At 50.3% G+C, this 20,437-nt stretch overlaps 3 protein-coding genes across 7 annotated transcripts; 1 reads left to right on the top strand and 2 right to left on the bottom strand.

Annotated features, from left to right (window-relative positions):
- Positions 1-10: 10 nt before the first annotated feature.
- On the bottom strand, positions 11-4,208 carry Pygo2 (pygopus family PHD finger 2). 2 transcript variants are annotated; one of them, XM_047548725.1, is made up of 3 exons: positions 3,884-4,208; positions 3,424-3,473; positions 11-2,813 (listed from the first exon to the last, which is right to left on the bottom strand). In XM_047548725.1, the coding sequence occupies exons 1-3, from the start codon at positions 3,984-3,986 to the stop codon at positions 1,746-1,748; spliced, it is 1,221 nt and encodes a 406-aa protein (XP_047404681.1). In that variant the 5' UTR covers positions 3,987-4,208; the 3' UTR covers positions 11-1,745. The 2 variants fall into 2 exon arrangements, with proteins under 2 accessions (XP_047404681.1, XP_047404690.1); XM_047548734.1 differs by having other exon boundaries at positions 3,888-4,208.
- A 501-nt stretch (positions 4,209-4,709) lies between these two features.
- Shc1 (SHC adaptor protein 1) lies at positions 4,710-14,953 on the bottom strand. Of its 4 annotated transcripts, XM_047548704.1 has the most exons (14): positions 14,797-14,949; positions 12,656-12,738; positions 11,290-11,457; positions 10,646-10,716; positions 10,059-10,122; positions 9,820-9,939; positions 9,500-9,553; positions 9,259-9,310; positions 8,939-9,065; positions 7,901-8,099; positions 7,752-7,821; positions 7,538-7,672; positions 7,134-7,378; positions 4,710-6,326 (listed from the first exon to the last, which is right to left on the bottom strand). In XM_047548704.1, the coding sequence occupies exons 3-14, from the start codon at positions 11,452-11,454 to the stop codon at positions 6,198-6,200; spliced, it is 1,431 nt and encodes a 476-aa protein (XP_047404660.1). In that variant the 5' UTR covers positions 11,455-11,457; positions 12,656-12,738; positions 14,797-14,949; the 3' UTR covers positions 4,710-6,197. The 4 variants fall into 4 exon arrangements, with proteins under 4 accessions (XP_047404660.1, XP_047404668.1, XP_047404652.1 ...); XM_047548712.1 differs by lacking the exon at positions 12,656-12,738 and having other exon boundaries at positions 14,797-14,953; XM_047548696.1 differs by lacking the exons at positions 12,656-12,738; positions 14,797-14,949 and having other exon boundaries at positions 7,538-7,669; positions 11,290-12,599.
- Positions 14,954-15,196: 243 nt separating this feature from the next.
- Positions 15,197-18,972, top strand: Cks1b (CDC28 protein kinase regulatory subunit 1B). The gene is made up of 3 exons (XM_047548749.1): positions 15,197-15,351; positions 17,711-17,838; positions 18,450-18,972. Exons 1-3 carry the CDS (start codon positions 15,293-15,295, stop codon positions 18,500-18,502), a joined length of 240 nt encoding a protein of 79 aa, XP_047404705.1. The 5' UTR covers positions 15,197-15,292; the 3' UTR covers positions 18,503-18,972.
- Positions 18,973-20,437: the final 1,465 nt, after the last annotated feature.

Genomic DNA, 20,437 nt, shown 5'->3' with positions numbered 1-20,437 from the left:
AGATAAACAGCAAGGAGTCCTTGCCTGGATTTTTAAGTCATTTTATTAACTCAACCGTACAAAAGACCCCACGACCACATCTCTGCCACTCCACTTTTCTTCCAAAAAGTAGTGGCAAGGAGCTGTGACAGACACTCCCCAGGAGTGGTTTACAACTGTGGAAAGGGAGACAATACAAAAGTAGCAACTGGGAAGAGGAGCAAACAGAACCACAAACACAACACAAAGTTGGAGGTGGGGGGTGCCACCTCCACTGTTTTGGTGTGGGGAACACCAGGTTAGAGAAGCCCGGAGACCCACCCTCCTCTTCCTCATAGCTGCAAAGGCTGTGGGCGCCACCGGGCAGTGTCTTCTCTCCAAGTGCAGGGAACAGAGAGAAGTGGGCGTAGGGGACTGCAGAGAGTAGACTTTGCCGCCACACTCTGTAGGTGGTGGGTCAGAGCCACCACAGACTTTTCTCAGGAGGGCCACACCCCAGGCCTCCCTTCCCCACCCCTTTGAGGAATGCACACAGGAGCTGTAAGGAACAAAGAACAGCTGAGAGGGGCTCCTGATCAGGCCCCAGGCTCATTGCTGGCAGGCAGTGCTTTAAAAAAATAAGAACAGCCCAGTTCAGGACTTTGGCTGAGAGGAATGAGAACTGCTGATCACCTGGCCCAAGATGATACCAAATGGCCAAGAAAGAGAGAAGCGAAAAGCTCCAGGCTCTTCTTCCTTTTCGTACCATGACATTGAGAATCCTGCAGACTCCTCCTACACACAAGGTCATGATAGGGCCTCGCGTGGATCCTTTTATCCCGGAAGAAATGAGGTATAAGGCCTTTGTGCCTTTCCAAGCTTTCCTTCAATCAAGCCAGGGAGGCAGCGATATAAGGGTGCCAAAAGCTGAAGAATAGCACTGAGTTTAATGTGCGACAGATGTAAGGCCGGGGATACCAACAGAGTCCAGACCTCCAGGACAGCCCAAACTTCAAATATTCTGGTCTGTCAGACCACGTCCCAATTTTTGGCAAAAATATGATTATTAACAGAAAAGCATGAGAAGCTGAGACCAGTGACTTTGGTATGAGGAAGCTATGTCCTGACAGCATCTCTTACCTACTGTCTTGAAGCTTCAAGTCACCAAGAAAACTGCCATAGCTGGGAACTCGATTCTTCAAGCTATTTGGTGCTCTGAGGGAGGAGGAGTTGGACAGGTCTGGGGAAGGCAAAGGGCAGGGTAGAAAAAAGGAAGGATCCCCATTTATGCCCTAATGCTGTCTCCCAGAGTCCATGAAATGGCTGTTGCAGAGATGGGAAGAGACCCAGCTCCTCTAGCCAGAAACTTTCAACAATTCACTTCAAAACCCAAAGCTAGAGCTGTGGGGCTAGACAGGGGTGTTAGGCACAGGTGTTAGGGATAGCCATCATAGGCAGACAGGACACTCTTGCCCTCCTGAACTTCCTCTGTCCCCTTTTCTCCTGCAGTCTTACACCTAGGCCTCCCGACAGTCACAAAAAAGTTGGCTCTGCTCAGCAGGGCTTTGGTTTCCTGGATCTCTGTAGATCTTGATGCGTTGTTTCCAGAAAAGTGGGCATCCCAGGCTCTTCTGCCTTGCCCACCTCTGTTCCTGTTCTGCCCCCTAGGAACCATCATGTTTCTGTTCCGTGGGGATGGGGAACCAGTGGAAACGAGGACCAGGAGCCAGACAATCACCCTGGAGGAGCAGGGACATGTGCACTTCCCCAGGACCACCTCACCAGTGTCACCCATCGTTAGCAGCCACCAGTTGTCCCATGCCCTCGCGGATGTAGACAGACTGGATCTCCTTGGTCTTGAGGCAGAGATCACAGGCCCAGACAGCAGAGGCCTCAGTGGTCAGCAGCCCATAGGCGCTCTCAGTCATGCCTGTGCACTCACGGTGGAACCACTTCTGGCAGGAGGCCTCACACAAGATAGCATCCTGGTCGTCATTCACCTCACTCCGACAGGCACCACATGGATACACCAGGCCTGGGGGAGGCTGGGGCCCTGAACCCCCACCTGCCTTGCCAGGGGGTGCTAGGTTGTTGGCATCTGGAGTGCCCCCACCCCGTCCACTGCTGTTTGGGGGGAAACTGGGCTGATTCCCATTAACAGCAGCAGCTGGGGAGCCTGAGTGGGGCTCCTGGGGAAAAGCAGTGGGAGCAGGTGGATTCAAGGGCTTCCCCCCATCCTCACCACCAGGGCCAGGAAAGCCAGGGTCTGGACCAGGGAAGGGACTCGTGTTGGGGGGCAGGCTGGGGAGCCCCTGACCAGGTCTCTGTAAAGGAGAAGGGCCAAAAGGCACACCTGGCTGGGCAAAGCGCTGGGGGAGAGAAGGAGGGCCCAGCTCCCCTCTGGGAGGCTGTCCTATGGTGGGTGAGATCATGGGGCCAAATCCCCCCACTGGGCCTGGCATCATCTGCCCACCTGGAGGGCTAAAGTTTTGACCCAGAGGCTGGTTGAAGGGTTGACTGGGAAAGTTCATGTTGCCTGGAGGTGGGTAGCCAGGGCCCTGGGGGGGCATGTTGAAAGCAGGTCCCATAGGATTAGGAGGGAAAGGGGGGGGCTGTCGGCGAAGTGTCTGGGGACCCCCTCCACCCCCAGTGCCGTAGCCTGGGGGTACCTGGCCTGCCATAGCCCCTTGTACACGGAAACCTCCAAAGGGCACAGGACTGCCAAGGAATGGAGGGGCAGCACCCCCCACCTTAGGGGCTCCAAAATCATCCTCAAAAGGGTTGGATGCAACCAGATGATCCACCATGGGAGTTGGGGGTGGTGCAAACTCCGTCAGATGTGAGTAAGCAGGACCCTAGTGGAGAACACATGAGGAAGAGGGTCATGAAGGGGCACAGAGATAAACCAGGAGAGTACTACCACAAACAAAACACACTTTGGAAACTAATACTGACAAGTTCAGGTCTAAAATAAAGATGGGTCTTAGGATGCAATTGAGAAACACAGGGTTCTGAGCAGAGCCCTCATAGCATGGTAACTGTTTTGAAAAAGCAGAAATCCCAGCTCTGACACTGAAGTAGGTATTTAACTTTTTTAAGCCCCAGATTTCTTATCTCTAAAATAGGGACAATGCCTACCTTCCCAAACAGTTGAAGCACTTCAGCACAATCCTAGCATTTAGAAAAGAATGATAAGTGATAGGATTTATGTTACTATCATCCAGGACAAGAAAAACGAGGGACAGGAAGGTTATGACCCTGTCTAAAAAGATCTTTAGTCAAATCATTCTTGGGGGAGAATATTTCCCCTGGAGTTTGTTATAAGGCTGAGAGAAAGGACCAAAAACAGAACAAGTGAGACAGTTTCCTCTTCTCCCTGCACCTAACAGAAGACACAAACAGGGCAGCAGAATAGACAGAGCACCCAGGGGTTGCTGGAATTACCCACCAACAATGGTCATTCACCTGAGTATTTGATTTTCTTCGCTTCTTTTCTGGGCTCTTCATTTGCAGACCTGGAAGAGCAGCAAAAGAGGCAAGCAAGTTTTCCTAAAAGATTTTCCAAACTTCTTTCTCCCAAGAACTACTCTAATATCAATTCAATATATACTTATTTTATTTAAATATTAGCAAGGGGTCATATGAAAAATGAATTATATGACCATACTCTCACTAAACATTTAGATATATGTCATCTCTTGATATCATCATACTCCAAAAAGACTCCTGATACCCACGTGGCTACAAACCCCAAAGTCCATCTGACACCTGCCCCCAATCCCTGGAGGGCTAAACCCGCTGATCCTCTTTACCAGAGCCTCCCAGCAGGTCTCTCGGCCCACGGACCCCGACAGAAGCACTAACCCTCCCCTCGAAGGTTCGAGTCCTAGGCCTCTCCGACCCCCCGCCCCCTCAGCGCTCTCACCGGCCTTGCCCTGCTTCCTCCCGGTGCTGGGCGGCGCAGGGGGCGGTGCGGGGCCGCCACCTCCCTCCAGCTTGTCCGGTGGGGGCGGCGCCGAGGCGGCCATGGAGTGGGGGACTGGGGTCAGCGGCGGAGGGGGGCGGAGGCGCCCTCAGGCTGCACCATCGCCCGGAAGGGGGCTCAGGGGCAGCACAGGCCCCCGAGCTGCAGCAAGCCAAACACGCGCCCAGGGAAAAGCGCCGTCCCGGATCGCAAACTGCGCGCTGGCTCCAGATTCACCGCTCGCCGCCGGCGGCAGCAACCGGAACCGGAACTTGACTCGGCCGCCACCACCGTGCGCGGCGGGGAGGGGAAGCATTGACGGGCCACCACCTTATGCCTGGGAGCCCCGAGAGGGAGGAGGCTGTACCACACCACGACTCTAGTAGAGGGTGCTTTACTCCGGAGGAGCAGCCCGTGCCAGCTCACCGAGGGCCTGCAACGCGCCTCGCCTGCCCCTGTGCCCGGCCATACCATGCGGGCGGGGACCGTGAAGGAGCGTGCGGGCCTTGGTGTGCGCCCAGGCCGGGTTGGCCTCAGAGGGCACGGAGGCGCCCCGTTTGCCGCTAGCGTATCCCGCCCTGCTGGGAACCAGCATCCTCCGTAGACATCCCCATCGACCAGGTGGCCATATCCTCCCCGCGTATAAACTACGCAGACCCCCAGCTTCCTGCGAGCCGGCGCCAGGATCGAGCCGGGCCTGGCAAAGCCAGGTAGGGGTGACCCGACTTCCCGCCGTCAAGGGATCGCGGTAAACAATAGATCTGCGAGAGGGTCTAAGACACCGAGGTAGAAGAAATACGGACTTTAATGAAAACTTCCCCTTTGGTATAACTGAGACCCGTAGAAAATCCAAACAAAAAGGCGGCCAGAATTTAATAGTCGATCCTCCCGTATCCCCATGGCCTAAAGAGCCAGCAGGTCCGGTTTCTCTGTCGTGGTCTCACTGGTGTCCGGGACCTAGAAGGTGCTCAATACCTGGAGGTTTTCGCGACACTGTACCACCACTCGGCCAAACTTCCCAGCCTCACGGTAAGAGGCCCAAAACTCCTAGTTTTAAGGCGAAATCAGTTTCTGCTGCAGGTCTGCCTTGTATTTAAGAAAAAAAGAAAAAGAAAAAAAAAAAAAATGCTGCCAGTCCTAGTTACCTCTAAGAAAAATGCCAATTGTAAAGGGGCTTGGAAAAATCAAAGAGGTGATATATAAATGTAATCGATTATCATCATTTTGTGCTCAAAAGCTATGGAAAACAAGATTAGGAAAATAAATCTACAGCCCTAAAGTGTATGCATATAAAATAAAAACTGAATGCAGTTCCAAATCTACAGATAATATTTGGGGATTGTCCAATGCTTTAGAGTCTTAATACCCCTGTTCCCGCCTCCACAAAACCCACCTGGGCGAGTTAACTGCACAGGAGGCCCAAATTCAGCCACCCCCACTATCCCAGAAGGGGGAAGAAGGGTGGAGATACAGGAGGAAGGGCTACTTTGGTTGTAGGGTAAAATAGGCATGCAACAGAGAAAGGGCGGAGCTTACGAAATGTATATACAGACCCCTTGTGGGTAGGGGGGCCCCCGGCCAGGAGGCACTGAGCAAGGGAGGGGTCCAACTCCCCCTGGCCGGGAGGGGGGCTCTGGAGCAATCTCTTAAGGGTTTTGTATCCCCAGGGAGATGGGACACAGCTGCCAGCCCTGCCTCTGTTCTCCCAACCCAAACTAGAGGGGTGCTGAGCAAAAGAGGGCAGGGTCCCAGAAGCCAAGAAGGTGTCAGCACCCGTCCTTGAATTCAGGGGCCTGAATCTTTGCATAAAATATCTTCAGACATAGGAGATGGTCCAAGGCACAAAGTTTAAACACTAGGGGAGGAGGGACTGAGGGGGTCTGGGATACCCTGAAGCCCAAGGGTGGACCACAGGTGTGATTAATTTCCCCTTCCCCAGAAGGGTGATTGCTTCACTGGGCTTGTCACCACAGGACGTTTTCCATTACAAGCACCTGCCTTCTTGGGGAAGGGAGCATCAGATTGGCACAGGAAAGGCCCAGGCAAGGAGGCTACTCTGTACATTAATACTTTGGTGAGGTTTGGGGAGAAACAGGATTCTACCCCAGGCTCCTGACAAATCCTCTCCCTCAGCTGGATTCTAAACCCAGAGTCCACACTACACCCAGCTCCTACCCAAGGCCAAGCCTACAGAACTCCCAAATGAGGTCCTGAGAGTTAGGGAACAGGGTGGAAGGGGTTGGAGAGCATTTTCTGGGAGAGAGGCTGGGAGGGATCACGGTTTCCGCTCCACAGGTTGCTGTAGACACAGTTCACTGCCCGCAGAGATGATGGGCAAATGATTGTCCATGTGATAGCTGATGAGATGACTGACACTCTCAAAGCGGTGATCTTTCGTCCGAACCTGAGAAGGAAGAGGGTCAATTCAATGAAGAGTCCAATAAGACTTCTACCCACAAAGTCGTAGAAGATGGAACAGTCAACAGGACTGAAGAAGATGATTCAGGGGGAAGCAGAGAAGATGTCACCCCTAATCATTAAGGCTTCTCTACAAAGAAATGCTATTCACAGTTGTGGATAGGAATGCTCAGGTCAGTTAACTGGGAAAAGGTGAAGGGAACATCAGCCCAGAAATCATGGATCTAAGGGAGAGGGATACTTCCCTGACTTTGAAGAAGTTGGCATGTCTCAGAGGAGGACATACCACACAAAAAAGACATGTAAAGAATTTGGCTGAGATTGCTACAGAAAAGAAACCAAAGCTTTGAGGAGTAAGGGGACAATGGCCTGAGCACTAAGTCCACAGGGAACTGAGAAGACCCCTTTGCTCCTCTTACAAGAGGAAACTTGGCATCTAGCCTCTACTCATCTAACATTGGGCATCACAATCCCTCCAGGGTGGTTTCCACACTTGTCAAAAGAGGGGTACAGATAAGATAAGCATCTTCCAGCTCTGACAGGCTTAAGGTCTGGGGATTTAAGGACTGGCCAAGATGAAGAACACAGCTCAGACTCGGGGATATAAGAAAGGATGGAACCCTAAGTCATTGGAGGGGGATGCCAGGCACCTAGAAGAGCAGGGGAGGTCCACAGAGAGCTGCCAGCAGGGACAGGACTAGAAATCAATGAGGGAAGAAAGGGAACAGGAATGCTCGGAAGGACTCCGTACCTGCCTTTCTGCCACCCCTTCCCACAATTCTGCCATACTCACCACACCCTCAGGATCCACCAGAAGCAGGTGCTTGGGCTGCCCACTCTGCAGGCCAGTGAGCACATACTGGCCAGGTGTGGTTGTGCTCTCCCGGACCAGGAAGTCCCCATTGAGCTGAAGCAGTGCCTCTGCCTCCCGCCGGTTCAGCTTCCCATGGAACCAGGGCTCCCCTCGGAGCTGCTCAGCCATGGACATGGACGTGGACTGGGTTTGGGGAGGCACCCGAAGGGCATCTTCAAAGGGTTCTGGGGATGTAGAGAGAGGGTAGGATAGGCAGCTGGCCCAGCATTCACCTGCCTGGGACCTAGACCTTCGGGAAAGGAGGCCAGAAAGGAGAGAGTAGATTGGTAGAAGAGGAGGAGCCAAGCAAGAAGGTAGGAATACAAAAACAGAGGCACACTCACTCATGTCAAAGAGGTCCCGGGGTGCGCTGCCATTGACAGTAGGATTGGGGGGCCCAGCCCCACTCCCCGCTTGCCGGGTCTTGTCTAGGTTCTGGACATTGACATAGGAGGGATCATCGAAGAGCTCTCTACCTGCTGAGAAAAGGGAGGCTCTATGGTGACCCTGCCCTGCCTCTTACACCTTGGCTCTGCCCTTGCCAACCCCTTTTTGTACCTGGGCAAGGTGGTGGAAGTGGCATCTGTTTACGGACTTCTGGGTCTCCCCCAGCAGACTGCCCAACAGGCTGCAGGGATAAAAATGAGGTGAGATCAGAGACCCTCACTCCCAACTTAAGCCCAGGCACCTCCATCCAAGTAACTTACCAGTGTAGCTCCCAGGTGGCTGGGGGTCTGGGCACTGGGTGGAGTAGGACGAGCAACCCCTGAAGTGACTCCATCCCGAAGCCTCATGTCTACCACCCCTCCAAGAGGGGGTTCCTTCCCCGGAAAGTCATTATAGTACTGATGGTCAGGTGGCTCTTCCTCCTCCTCATCCCAAGCTGAGCCATCAAAACCAGCCATCCTGAGAGAAAAAGGACAGAGTGAGGAGCTGGGCGTAAATGTATGGGGGGACCACAAGAGAGTATCTGAAGAGCAGCTATGTATTGGGCATTTACTACAGGTTGCCCCTAAGGTTGGGTGTTGTAAACCCTACCATTTCATCCCCCTGGCAACCCTGTAAAGCTGGTATCATCTCCTTCCCTAACTCTGCACAATGAGGAAAATGAGAGTCAGAGGTGAAAAGATTTCCCTGAGGTCTCACAACTAAAAGGGTGTACAGCAGAGATTTAAATTCAGATTTTGGGGGGGGGGGCATAAATCTGTTTAAATTCAGTTTTGACTATAAAGCAGGTTTGACTGTAAAGCTCATGCCTTGATTATGAGAGAAGGGAAGCACTATGTAGCAGTGTGGGCTGCTCCAGAATGATTTAACCTCTCGTAAAACAGTCCCTACTGGCTCCCCTGCTTATCCCATGAAGCCTGATGTAGGAAAGGTAGGGATCTCAAAAAAGAAGAGAGATCCTCCCAATCCAAATTCTTGGTGGCTTTTAGAGGCAGAAAAACTAAGGATGGAGAGGCAGGCAATGAAGAGGGATGGACCAGAAACTAAACTGGAAAGAGAAAAGTCCATTCAGCCAGAGAAAGAGATGCCACTTGGGAAGTGCTGTAACATAGCACCACCATGGACAAAGAAGAGGAAGAGCTTCCTGATGGGCCATGGGAAACATAAGAATGACAGGAAGTGGAAGCAGGGACCACTCTGAACCTCTCAGAGCTCAAGTATGGGAAGAGCAAACCTACTTTTCTAATCACATTCTGGGGCCCAATAGCTGCCCCCCGCTACCCTCCCCATCAGCTCACCTGTCATGAGGGGTGACCAGTTTGGGTGGGTTCCTGAGGTATTGTTTGAAGCGCAACTCGAAGGCCTGGCCAATAGTGCTGATGACGTCCTGGGCAAGCCCTTCAGGACATTCCAGGATGTGGCAGGCTAGGGGCACAGCAGAGGCTGTGAGTGAGCTTCAAGGTGGGGTTGCTGGATGGAGGCATGGTCAGGGGCCCCCATCCTCCTCAGCAGAACCCTATCAGTTCTGCTCAGTCAGAGCAAAAAAAGACAACCCCAGTTTCTGCTCACCTTCCTTACTGACAGCCGGCCCCACCCAGTGCTCCCCACCACGCCTCACCTCTCTGATTCACAGGGTCTTTGGCAACATAGGCGACATATTCGGCTGTGTCCTGGGGTGGACAGAGTCAGAAGAAGCCAGTTAGCTAAACTTTACAGCTTCATCTTACTCCTGGCCCCTAAGATCCAGTCCTTTATAAATATTCCCACAATTCTAGCACCCCCACTTCTCTAGTCAATGTCTTCCCAATCCCTAGCCCCTTACTTTTCTCCCCCCACCTTTACTCTGTTCCCCAACTCACCGGATCCCCGCCGGACGCAAATGAGATAGATTGCATGTGATGGTTGGCAATGATCTGAGGATTAGGGCAGGGGGTGAAGAAGGAAGGGAATGACATGTGTCAGGCAGCCTCAGGTCTCAAATGGGTGCCCCTACCCATGGCCCTGAACCCTGGAGTCCCAGTCTCATTCTCTTGGCTTCTTACCCCATGTCCTCCTAATTTCTTCCTTCCCTATAAGCCTGCTGCCTCCAAGTCCTCTCTCCTAGTTTTTGGTCTCATACCTAGATCTCCCCTTGGCCCTTCCATCAGTGTTTCTGGTGCCCCTGCTCAACATCACCAACCTGTTTGCAGTCTGCTGCCATGAGGTTGAGGCTGCTGGTGGAGACGGTGAGAGTGATTGGCATTCCAGCGAATTTCAGGTTACTCCTTCCAAGGATAGAGCTGAGTGGGCGGCTACAGGGCTAGGGAAGGGCCCAGAGTCTCAGAGGGTACCCAACACCAGGAAAAAATACTCCTGCCTCAGCCTTCTCCCCATATGCTCCGCCCCTCCACACCTTCCAGCTCCATAGACCCCACATACCTTTCTCCTCCTTGTTGCCCCCTTAGCACCCGGCACAGCCTCACACACCAGACTGATGGCCTCCCTGGGGAAAGAGGTATACTCAGACCCACAGCCTGCCTCCCATTCAGCTGGGGCTACCACAGAGCTGGGGGAGGGGAAAGCCAGGCCAGACTCCCAGGGCACTCCAGGCTCTTTGTCGTGGTGGATTGAATTAAGGGCCTTTAATATTTGATGACACTGAAGGCCGCTTCCTGACTGATTGGGTTAGGGCCTCAATGGGTATCACCCCACCTCTTCCCAGCTACCAAATGTTCCATTCCTTACCCAAAGGCAGCAACAACTTTCCATCAATTTCCACTTTCTACTTCAACTCCATCCACCAACTGTTTCTGCCACCTTCCCCACAACCCCCAAGACTGGGTACACAAGGAGGTACTAAGCCAGAGATGCCTCTTTTCATTCAGACTTAGACTTACTCCCCTAACTTTCCCTCCATCCTCTTCTCCGCCCAAAGCCACCACCAGCACCACCATCAAGTGTCCCCCTTCCCATGGCCTCACTCACTAATCCTAGGACTTCCACAATCCACCCCCCTCCCCACTAACCTGGTGACCTGAGTCCGGGTATTGAAGTCAAGGGCACGCATCGACTGCAGGACCTCCACACAGCCCATGTACTGAGGGAAGGAGGGGAGGACCACAGGTCAGCAGCCTCCCCACCCCCTTCACACAGGGCCCTAAGACTTTTTCCTACATGGTCCTTAAGGGAAGTAAAGACGAAGTAGTCTTCCCACTGCCTATGGTTACAACCCACAAAGTACAACAGAGAACAAGGAGAAAAAGAAAGGGCCAAGCTGGGAGGGCCTCATGCACTGGGGAGAGAATTTGGAGGGCAGTGACAGGCATTGGGTGGGATGGTGTGACATCTCTGGAAAAGGAGAGGAGTCTGGAGAGGAGAATCAAGAAGTCACTCATTCTGACACTTCTAAGAGCCTCTGATGTGCCAGGCATTGTGCTAAAACAGGGTGGGGATGGTGGGGGGGGGGGTTTCCAAAGAAGGAAGGGGGCCCTGGCAGAAATTTTCCCAGGTGGGAAGGGAAGTGGGAATAGAATCAGATAAGGCAAAGAAAGGTTTCAGAAATAGAGGGGGCTGGTGGGGAAGAACAGGAAAAGAGAGCCCAGCAAAGCTGCTGTGAGCAGAGGAACTGCAGGGGGTCTGGGAGGGAGTGGAAGGGAGGATGTTCACTCACCCGAACCAAGTAGGAAACCCCGGGTCCCATGACTTTGTCGTTGGGATGCAGCCAGCCCCTCGTGGGCTTATTGACAAAGCTCCCGTGGCGGGTCCACTCCTCGCCCCCCAGCTGGCCCCCTTCCACCCGAGTCCTGCGCCCGCCGCCTCCACTCAGCTTGTTCATGTCCTGGAGGAGGGGCAGGGGGCCTGAGTCCGGCATGGCTGCCCCTGTGATCCCCTCCCCATCCTCAGCTGCCCTTTCAGGTTCCCCCTTAGGCCCCAAGCGTCCCCCAGCCGGGTTGGCCAGCTTCAGGTTGCTCATCCGGGGAAAGAAGGAACACAGGGTAGTGGGACTGTCATCCCCAGGCAGAGGAGGCAGGATGGGCCCCAGAGACGAAGCTGATGGGGAAGGTAGCTCCTCCGGGGGGGTGGACCCTGAAGCCCCCTCCTCCAGCGATGACAGAGACTCATTCCGAAGTGGGTTGTACTTGGACTTGGGGGGTAGGAGATCCATGGCTGGAGTTAGAGGGGAGCTGCTGCCCAGCCCGGCCCCCCTGCCAGTTCAGGCAAGGGGGCCAGGCAGGGGGCATCCCCAGGCCCTTAGCTTGTCTGGACCTCTATGGTCCAGGAGTCACAGGGGTCCTGGGGCAGAAGAAGGAAAGGTGGTTTCCACTCCTCCAGGTCAGACCCAGACAGTTTCAGGCCCCATCCCCACCCAGCGTGGAGCCTCTTCTCTGGCTGAGAAGAGAACAGGCTGGACCCAGAGCTGCCTGGCTCCTCCCCAGAGGCGGGGAACTAAGGAGAGAGACCAATCCCAAGGACAGTGCTGACTCACAGGCTCAGAGGGGCTGAGCTCCCCCAACCACCGCCCCAACCTAGAACTCCTGCTAGTAGAGCTAGCAATACCCCTTTCCCCTGCCCTATACCAACAACTAGTCATCTGGGGAGGAGAAAAGAGGAGGTGGGAGGGAAAGATGAAAAAGTAGGGAGCAAAGGAAGGAGATAAGAGGAAGTCTGGATCAATCCAAACCGGACATGGGCAGGCAAAAGAGATCAGGAAGCCAGAGGAGGCTAGCAGGGGAATGAGAGAGGAAACAGAGACAGCTGGGGGGTGGAAACGGGAGGGGATCCCGGGACTCAGCATTTCCTTTCCTGTCCAGGTTGAACGCGCACATTCCCCCATCCTCCAGCCCAGGCCACTTCCCACCACTACCATGTACAGTGGGGTGGTGGCCCCAGGGAGCCTGGGCCATTAACGTCCTCTGCTACAACAGCTGTGGACTGGAAAGAGGGAAATGGGGACAGGAAAGAAGTGGTCCCAGTGGATACAGCATGGGGCCTAGAGGGAGGGCAAAGCCAGTGAAGTAAGTGAAATGAAATCCAACCTGGGTGGTGCCTCAGGGAGCTACAAGGCAAGAGCTGAAGCAAGAGAACATGTTGGTCCAGCCTCTTTATCCATGCATGGCACCTACCAACCAAGGAACAATGGCCCATGGTCAAGAACTTTTCTGCCCTCTTCCCATGGGACCAGTTAGCAAACTAAAATAATAAAGGTAAGAAAGAAGGATTAGGGCACTAAGACTAAGGTCAACACCTTGGACCTGCCAGGTATACCCACACCTCTCCTCCTGCAGGACTTTAAACCTCACCAAACATCAGGTGTCCCTCACACTAGGGGAGAGTCTGGCTAGGTGGGTGGGAGAATGAAAGTTCCCCAAGAGAAATGCAGGCTACAGACCACTGGTCACAAGACAAATCTGTGCCAATAAGGACAGGAGAAAGGATTGCCAGAAGATGAGCTGAAGCTGGACCCCAGGAACAGTCCCAAACCTATTCCTGCCACTCACAGCTTCCTGTCGAGTTCTGCTTGAGGCCATAAAGGAAGTTGGAAAGTGACCAAAATACAAGTAGTAAAAGATACATCTTCCTCCAGGCTCACCTCGGCATTACCCTTAGGTTTACTTCAGAGGATTCAAACAATCTATATGAGTATAATGATTAACAATATTAGCACTGAAAATATATTAAATACCTTGCTTAACTCTCACCTTCCCTCAGTTCTCATCCCAGGAGAGCTTTGTCCCTGCATTCCCCCACTCCTGAGAAGAAATTCTATTATCCATTTGCTCTCAGAGAGAATGAGGAAGGATTTTGCCATGGCTTCATGCTTCCGAAACACATACACACACCAGTATGTCCTCCTCTTTAGAGATGAAGTTTTGTGGGAGACTGCAGGATCCACAGGTAAGGGAATGACCAACAGGTATTGCCACTTGGAAGAAAAAAGTTTGACTCTTGAAATGTGCATAAAGAGAAAGGAGATTGCCTCCTGGAGGTCCAGGCGATTGGGTATGTGGGGCAAAAACTGTGCGTTGCTTCTCAGGCCAGTAATAAAGAGAAAAGAGGGGCAGGAAGTAGCAGGAAATGGCGAAAGCCTCTGGAATGTTTCCAGCTAGGAAGGCTGGGCAGGACCAGGACCCAATGCTCAGACAACAGCTTTGCCTAGGGGGAGGGGAAAAGCCACTGAAGGGGAACTGAGGGGGGGGGGGGTTCTTTAAAAACAACAAAAAAGACACTAATCGCTACTATGGGCTCCCAACCACCCTTTCCTGGTGTGGAAAACCTGCTCTCCTGTTAGACCCACAAGGCACACACCAACAAATCCACAGGCCTATCCAGTCATGGACAGTTGTTTTCTGGTCCCAGGAAGGACCAAAAGGAAGATCCTAGGAAGGAAAATTCTGAGCAAGTATCTCTCCCACTCTCCTACCAAACCCCAAGTCCAGCTCCCTTCAAGTACATCACACTTGGAGGATACACTTGAAGGTAAGAGCGGAGAAAAATGCTGCCTCTAATCTCTCATCACAGCCAGAGATGGGAACTTTGACTTTCCACCTAGTGGAGCGCGAGAGCTCAGGAAAACTGATCCCGAGGCCCAAAGAGAGAAAGAACAGGGGAATGTAAGCAGGTGGATTGAAGAGAAGGCTCCTGAGGTGACAACCTGGGTCTCACAGGCATTAATCTCTTAAGGGGGCGTAGGCCCCTAGGCGTGCATCAGACTTCTAAGAGGCCAAGCTTCAGGACAATCCGACGTGGAATACGGAAGGGGCGGAGCCCCCCGGAGGGGGCGGAACCCCAGAGAGTCATAGCTCCAATAAAGTAATCCTTTGAGGAGCAAGACATTGCCTTTTTGGAACCTAGGCTTTTGACAGGAATTAGCAGAGAATCGTTGTGAAGAAGCGGAGATTTTAGAGAACTGGAAAGACTAAAGAAGGATTTCTTGTAGTAGGGCTTGGAAGCATGTCTGGGGGTGGGACTTCCAAGAAAGCGGGGCGACAGGGTGGAGTCACGACAATAAAAGACAAGTCGGGGTTCGGGGGAGACCCCTGAAGATGGGAGGTGGGACTTCCGGGGAGGGGGTCTCAGGAGGCGGGGCTTCCAAATGAAGACCGGAAGTGGGGTCCCGGGAGAGGGGTTCCGGGGTGGAGGAGTGGGTCTCCCAACGAGAAAAGAAGTGGACACTCACCAGGACCTCATGGAGTCTCCGCACCGCACCGCGGGCCAATCTGGTTGCGGATCACGCCACTGCCTGCTTAAATCGACGCTCCAACTTTCCCCCCGGCCCGGCCTCCCCGGAGAAACTTTATTACACTCACTTCCGGCCTCACTAACCCTTGACCCTCTACCTCACGGTCCCTCCTTCGCCCAGCCCACTTTCCCAAACTAGCCAATGGCAGCGCGAGAATGCGCACGGATTAGTGATAGCCAATACGATGCTTATTTTTGACCCAAGCTTGTTCTTCAGAAATGTAAGAATTGCACTCCAATAAGAACTCGAGGAGAAGCAAATCTAAGCCAATAGGAGGCTTCAAGATAGAGTTGTCCCGCCTTAAACCAAAGGGACCAATAGGAAGTGCGGGCGGTGTGTTTGAAAGCGAGGCCAAAGAGGGTGGGAGCGCGTGCTGCTGGGAGTTGTTTAGAGGTTGGCGGTGCGGTGGTGGAGGCCCGCAGACCGAGCGATCATGTCGCACAAACAAATTTACTATTCGGACAAATACGACGATGAGGAGTTCGAGTACCGGTTAGTGCGGGCACGGGGGCTATTAGCGAGAACGTGAGCCTTGACAAATGAGGGCAATAGGAGTTAGAAACTTAAGACTGAGGCGACAGAATCGGCGCATGCGCCTGAGATTAACGGGAATGGGTGTGCGATTGAAATCTTAAGGCGCATGCGCGAAGGGGGGGGCGCTCCTAAAACAATGAAGTGGAATTAGAAATCAGTCCTCCGTTGATTGCTAGCGGGTTTAGAGCTCTGACCACCTTCACCCTTGGGGGCTTCTGGGTCATTCTCAACGATTTTAATGGGCAAGTTAAACGTGCTTTTGGAGACCGCTCCTAATTGTACGTATCGCAGTCATTCTTAAGTGCCTAATGGGAAAAGCTGACAAGAGCGGAGCTGGAATTTTCCTTGCGTCCTCAATGCTTGGCGAGTTATGAGAGAGTTTGAGTGTTGTTTATTCATGGAAAAGTAAAGGAGCGTGGTTCCTGGTCTTGTGTTAGGAAGGGGGCTTAGAAGAACTGAGGGGAACAAAAGGGGCGAAGAACACAGAAAATACTTAGTATGGGCCTAGTAGATGCCCTTCACTTGAACAATTAGGGAGCGCTTATAGGTTTCAGGTGTTGTGCAAGGGTAAGACATGGTCTCTGCTCACAAACTTAAAAATCTGGAGGCTACTGACAGACCCCCATGCTGTGCGGGAGTTGTGTACAGGGTGTGATTGTAGTATGCAGAATTTTCCAAGAAGAGGGAAGGCAGGAAACTGCCTTGAATGAGACTAAGCGCACAGAATTAGGGAAAAGAAAGTACCTCTTGACTGAAATGGTTTAGAACAAACTAGATATCCATCTGCCAAGGATGGTGAAGAAAATATCCTTATATTGGATGCAGCACTTGGATTGGAAAATGAAGAAAGACAAAGGAGTTTACAAATGTTGGCATTACACTAATCTGTATTCGTTGTAATATTTAACTTCCTTCACTGGTGGTGCACACCTGTAATCCCAACTTCTTGGGAGTAGTTTGTAGCTTGTCTTCTCAATTTAAGAACAGAAATGAAAAATTACTTTTCACTGTCTTCTCACCCACCTAATTTAGGGGTTTGGGCACCTGGACAACTTGGTATTACAAATACATAACCATCTTCATGGGGGGGGGGGAACCTCACCCATCTCGAACTCACTTAACTTTGTTATTCTCAGCTGTTTTCTACATCTGAACAACTAAATAAAACTATGTGCCAGGCATGGTGGTACACACCCAAAATCCCAGTGACTCAGGAGGCTGACTGAGGCAGGAGGACTGCAAGTTCCAGCCCAGCCTGGGCAACTTAGCAAGATTCTGTCTCAAAATGAAAATAAAAAGAGCTGGGGATGTAGCTCAGTGGTAAAGTACCCCTGGGTTCAGTCCCCAGTACTATGCAAAAAAATGGTTATAGCAAAATATTTGCACAGCTGGGAAGAAATCACTAGTTTCTTCCCCCAAAAGATGTACCTTAGCAGCTTAGCTGTGGCATTTTGGTTTAAGAAGTTTTTTTTGTCTATGTGTTAAAGCCAAATTTTGTGCCCAGGGCTTGTCAAAATGTAAACTATTGTCAGACATTTAGACTAGAATTATCTTTTTTTGGTAGTTTTGCAGTACTGGAGATTGAACCCAGGGTCCTGTACATGCTAAGCAAACACTGTACCACCTGAGCTACGCCCCCAGCCCTGTCTTTTTGGGGGAAAACTCTTATTAATAGCACAGAGGGAGCACTTAGCACATTTTCATTGAGCATGATGAAGTCTATCTGGGTTAGTCTGATTCAAGCCAGAATAGTCATTTCTTTGTATAAAGAGAGAAACCTTTGGTCTGGAAAGCATGGTGTTTCCCAAGTCTGATAGCATATCCCTTCAGAGTTAGGAAAATGAGAGTAAGGATAGACATTTACACTTTATCCTTTATGGTGACTCTTCCACACAACACTTCATAACAGCCCTTTCTTCTCCACAAAGTAACTTCTGTCCCTTCCTTGCCAGTTCTGCTTTAAACCCACCTGTAGCTGATACCACTGTGTACTCTTGAGGGACTACCATTATATTGTGGGTAATCAACAGAAACCTATAAGAGCCATGATGGCAGAGGAAATACCTCTCAAACAGTGCCTGGAACTTAGGTTGCTCACACTAGAATTATTCATTAATTGTGTTGATATACATTTGTGAGAGTTTGCATAACTTGACTTGTATTTCTAGCTACGTCTTACATAAGGTAAGATTATACCTACTTCCTAACTTCAGAAATCAATTTTTCTTTCCTTCCTTGTCTTTGTATACATGCACTTCTCTGACAAACTCTACCCAGTACTAACACTAGTTCCCCATCTCCCCACTGTTTGTTACAGGCATGTCATGTTGCCCAAGGACATAGCCAAATTGGTCCCTAAAACTCATTTGATGTCTGAGTCTGAATGGAGGAACCTCGGCGTTCAGCAGAGTCAGGGATGGGTTCATTATATGATCCATGAACCAGGTCAGTGCAATGACTAAAAGCAACTACAAAGAACTTCTACGCTTAGAGAATGAAGGAATAAGATTGCATATCCCAAAGCAAATAGAGTAGAAGGGAAGGATTTACTGGGCCCCCCCCCGCCGCCCCCCACCCCAACTAAACAAACTAGAATGACCAAAAATAAGAGGTAGGGCAAAATATCTGGAAAGTTCAGAGATAACAACCTGTTATTGAAAAATCTTTAATTCAGTTAGTGGGTACTTTTTTTTTCTAGGCCACATATACTCTAGTTATGGTCCTTGCTTGGTTCACCATCAGAAAGCAAATTCTTGGATGCGTTCCAAATAAGCAAAGAAAATTATATTTCTTGATATGACACCAGACACCCAGCTGCCAGGCAAAACTAATAAAGGACACCCCAGGGCTGTATAAACATAGCAAAAACTGATATTAACAATTCTGGTTTTGGCAGACAGGCCAGACTTCTGGGTCTGTTTATAAAACCATATGCTTACATCTTAATTTAGTTATAAAGATCTGAGTGGGTGATAGCTGGCCAGTGGTGGTGGAATATACTATAGGTTGTACATAGAATGGTGAGCTTGTCTCTTAGATTTCACTTACTCTTTCAGAACCTCACATCTTGCTGTTCCGGCGGCCACTACCCAAGAAGCCAAAGAAATGAAGCTGGCAAGCCACTTTTCAACCTCAAGCTTTACACAGCTGTCCTTACTTTCTGACATCTTTCTGATAACATGATTATGTTGCCTTCTTGTTTTCCACTTCGATATTTAAAGGATGTTCAATACAATGTTTGAATGTGCTTGTAACTGCTTTACTTGTGGAATAGAGCCACCACCACCCTGCCAAATGAGTGCTCTGTGGACCACAGCCTCAGCTGGGTGTGACCCCAGAAGCCACAGTGTGCTCTGTATCCAGCAGAACACACTTGGCAGATGGAGGGAGCATCTGAGAATCAGACCATAGCTGTTACAGGGATTGTGTGAACTTGCTATTTTGTTTTTTTCCTGCTGAGTGTTGTATGTATGGAGACTTATGGATTTATGTTTCAAAGTATTGGAAATTTTCCATTTTATTTGAGAAATCTGTTCCATGTTAAAAGCCTTGATTAAAGAGGAAGTTTTTATAATCCAATTCTGTGATTGTAAGGCTTTTTTCCCCTACTCTTATGGCGACCATTATAGTTAGTATTGTGGTTATAATTATATGTCCAGTTTGATAATGAAACTCAGCTCTGCAATAGTGAGGTTTATTTGAGCATTCAGGTAATCTAAGCAGACTTGCTGTCAAACATATTTCACTCTAACAACAGGCCTGAGACAGGTAGAGGTTATATAGGGACAGCCTCATCTCATCAAAACAAATGAGCTACTTCTTACAGTCAGGGATGCTACTTTTAACAAAGTCCCAATATTTGAAGTGCACACAAGGGTTAAGAGGCTGTCAACCAGGGACTGCTTTTGTGCTTTCATTGCTGCCAAAGACTGGCACACCTCTGACCTGTTCACTATGCTCATTGGTTGGGGTTGGTTTTTTACTATTTCTCAAATTTGGTTTAGCATAGAAATCATCTGGGTAACTGGCACCCATCTAAATTATCCCTAGAGACTGAATCAATTGGTCTGGAGTGTGTGTTAACTGATGAATTTCAAACATTAAGCACTAAACTTTGAGAAAATAGGGGTAAACTGGCCATTTAGAGAACATTCACCAAATAACTCACAGTATTACGTTCTAAAAGTAATACTGGGGGCTGGGGGTACAGCTCAGTTGGTAGAGTGCCTGCCTCGCAAGCACAAGGCCCTGGGTTCAATCCCCAGCACCACAAAAAAAAAAAAAGTATACTGGCACTAAGGGAGATTAATCTCCCTCTTTTCCTGTTTTCTATCCATTTAATCCTAGAATAGTTCTTCAAAGTGCAGCTTTGGATAAGAGACATCAACATCGTCTGGAAACTTGTGAGAAATGCAAATAATTGGGCTCCACCCTTTACCTATTGAATCCTAAATTGAGGGTTGGGCCCTGCAATGTGTTAACAAGCTCTGCAGGAGATTCTAGTATTGTGCTTAAACTTGGGAACTTACTAGGAAAGGATTAGAACATTTGATTGCTTTGTTTTTGTTTTGTCTTTTAATACCAAGGATTGAGCTTTAAAACAGGGTCTAAGGTCTCACTGAGTTACTGAGGTTGACTTTGAACTCACAATTCTCCAGAGCTGCTGGGATTATAGGTGTGCACCATTGATGTTTTGAGACAGGGTCAAACGTCAAACCTTTATTACAGCAAAAATATTGGACCATGTGACATGTCATTAGGCAAGTAGAGGTGATCCCCTCCCCTCCTCCCCCTCCCCCGGTTTGTTTTGTTGTTGGGTTTTTGTAGTGCCAATAATTGGATCCTGGGTCTTAGGTACACTAGGCAAACACCCTATCACTGAGCTACATTCCCAAACTTTAACTGAAAAAAGAAAAAATGACAAACCACAAGGGCTTATTACTTAAGAATTGACATATGTTAGATGGCATCCCTTTAACTTTTTAAGCACAGGAACTGGGCATGATATTTATCTTACACAATTTTGTGGAGTAAAATGAGGCCA

The sequence above is a fragment of the Sciurus carolinensis genome, chromosome 1 (genome assembly GCF_902686445.1).
Source record: "Sciurus carolinensis chromosome 1, mSciCar1.2, whole genome shotgun sequence".
Taxonomy (NCBI): domain Eukaryota; kingdom Metazoa; phylum Chordata; class Mammalia; order Rodentia; family Sciuridae; genus Sciurus; species Sciurus carolinensis.
This window is presented reverse-complemented; position numbering and strand designations above follow the sequence as displayed.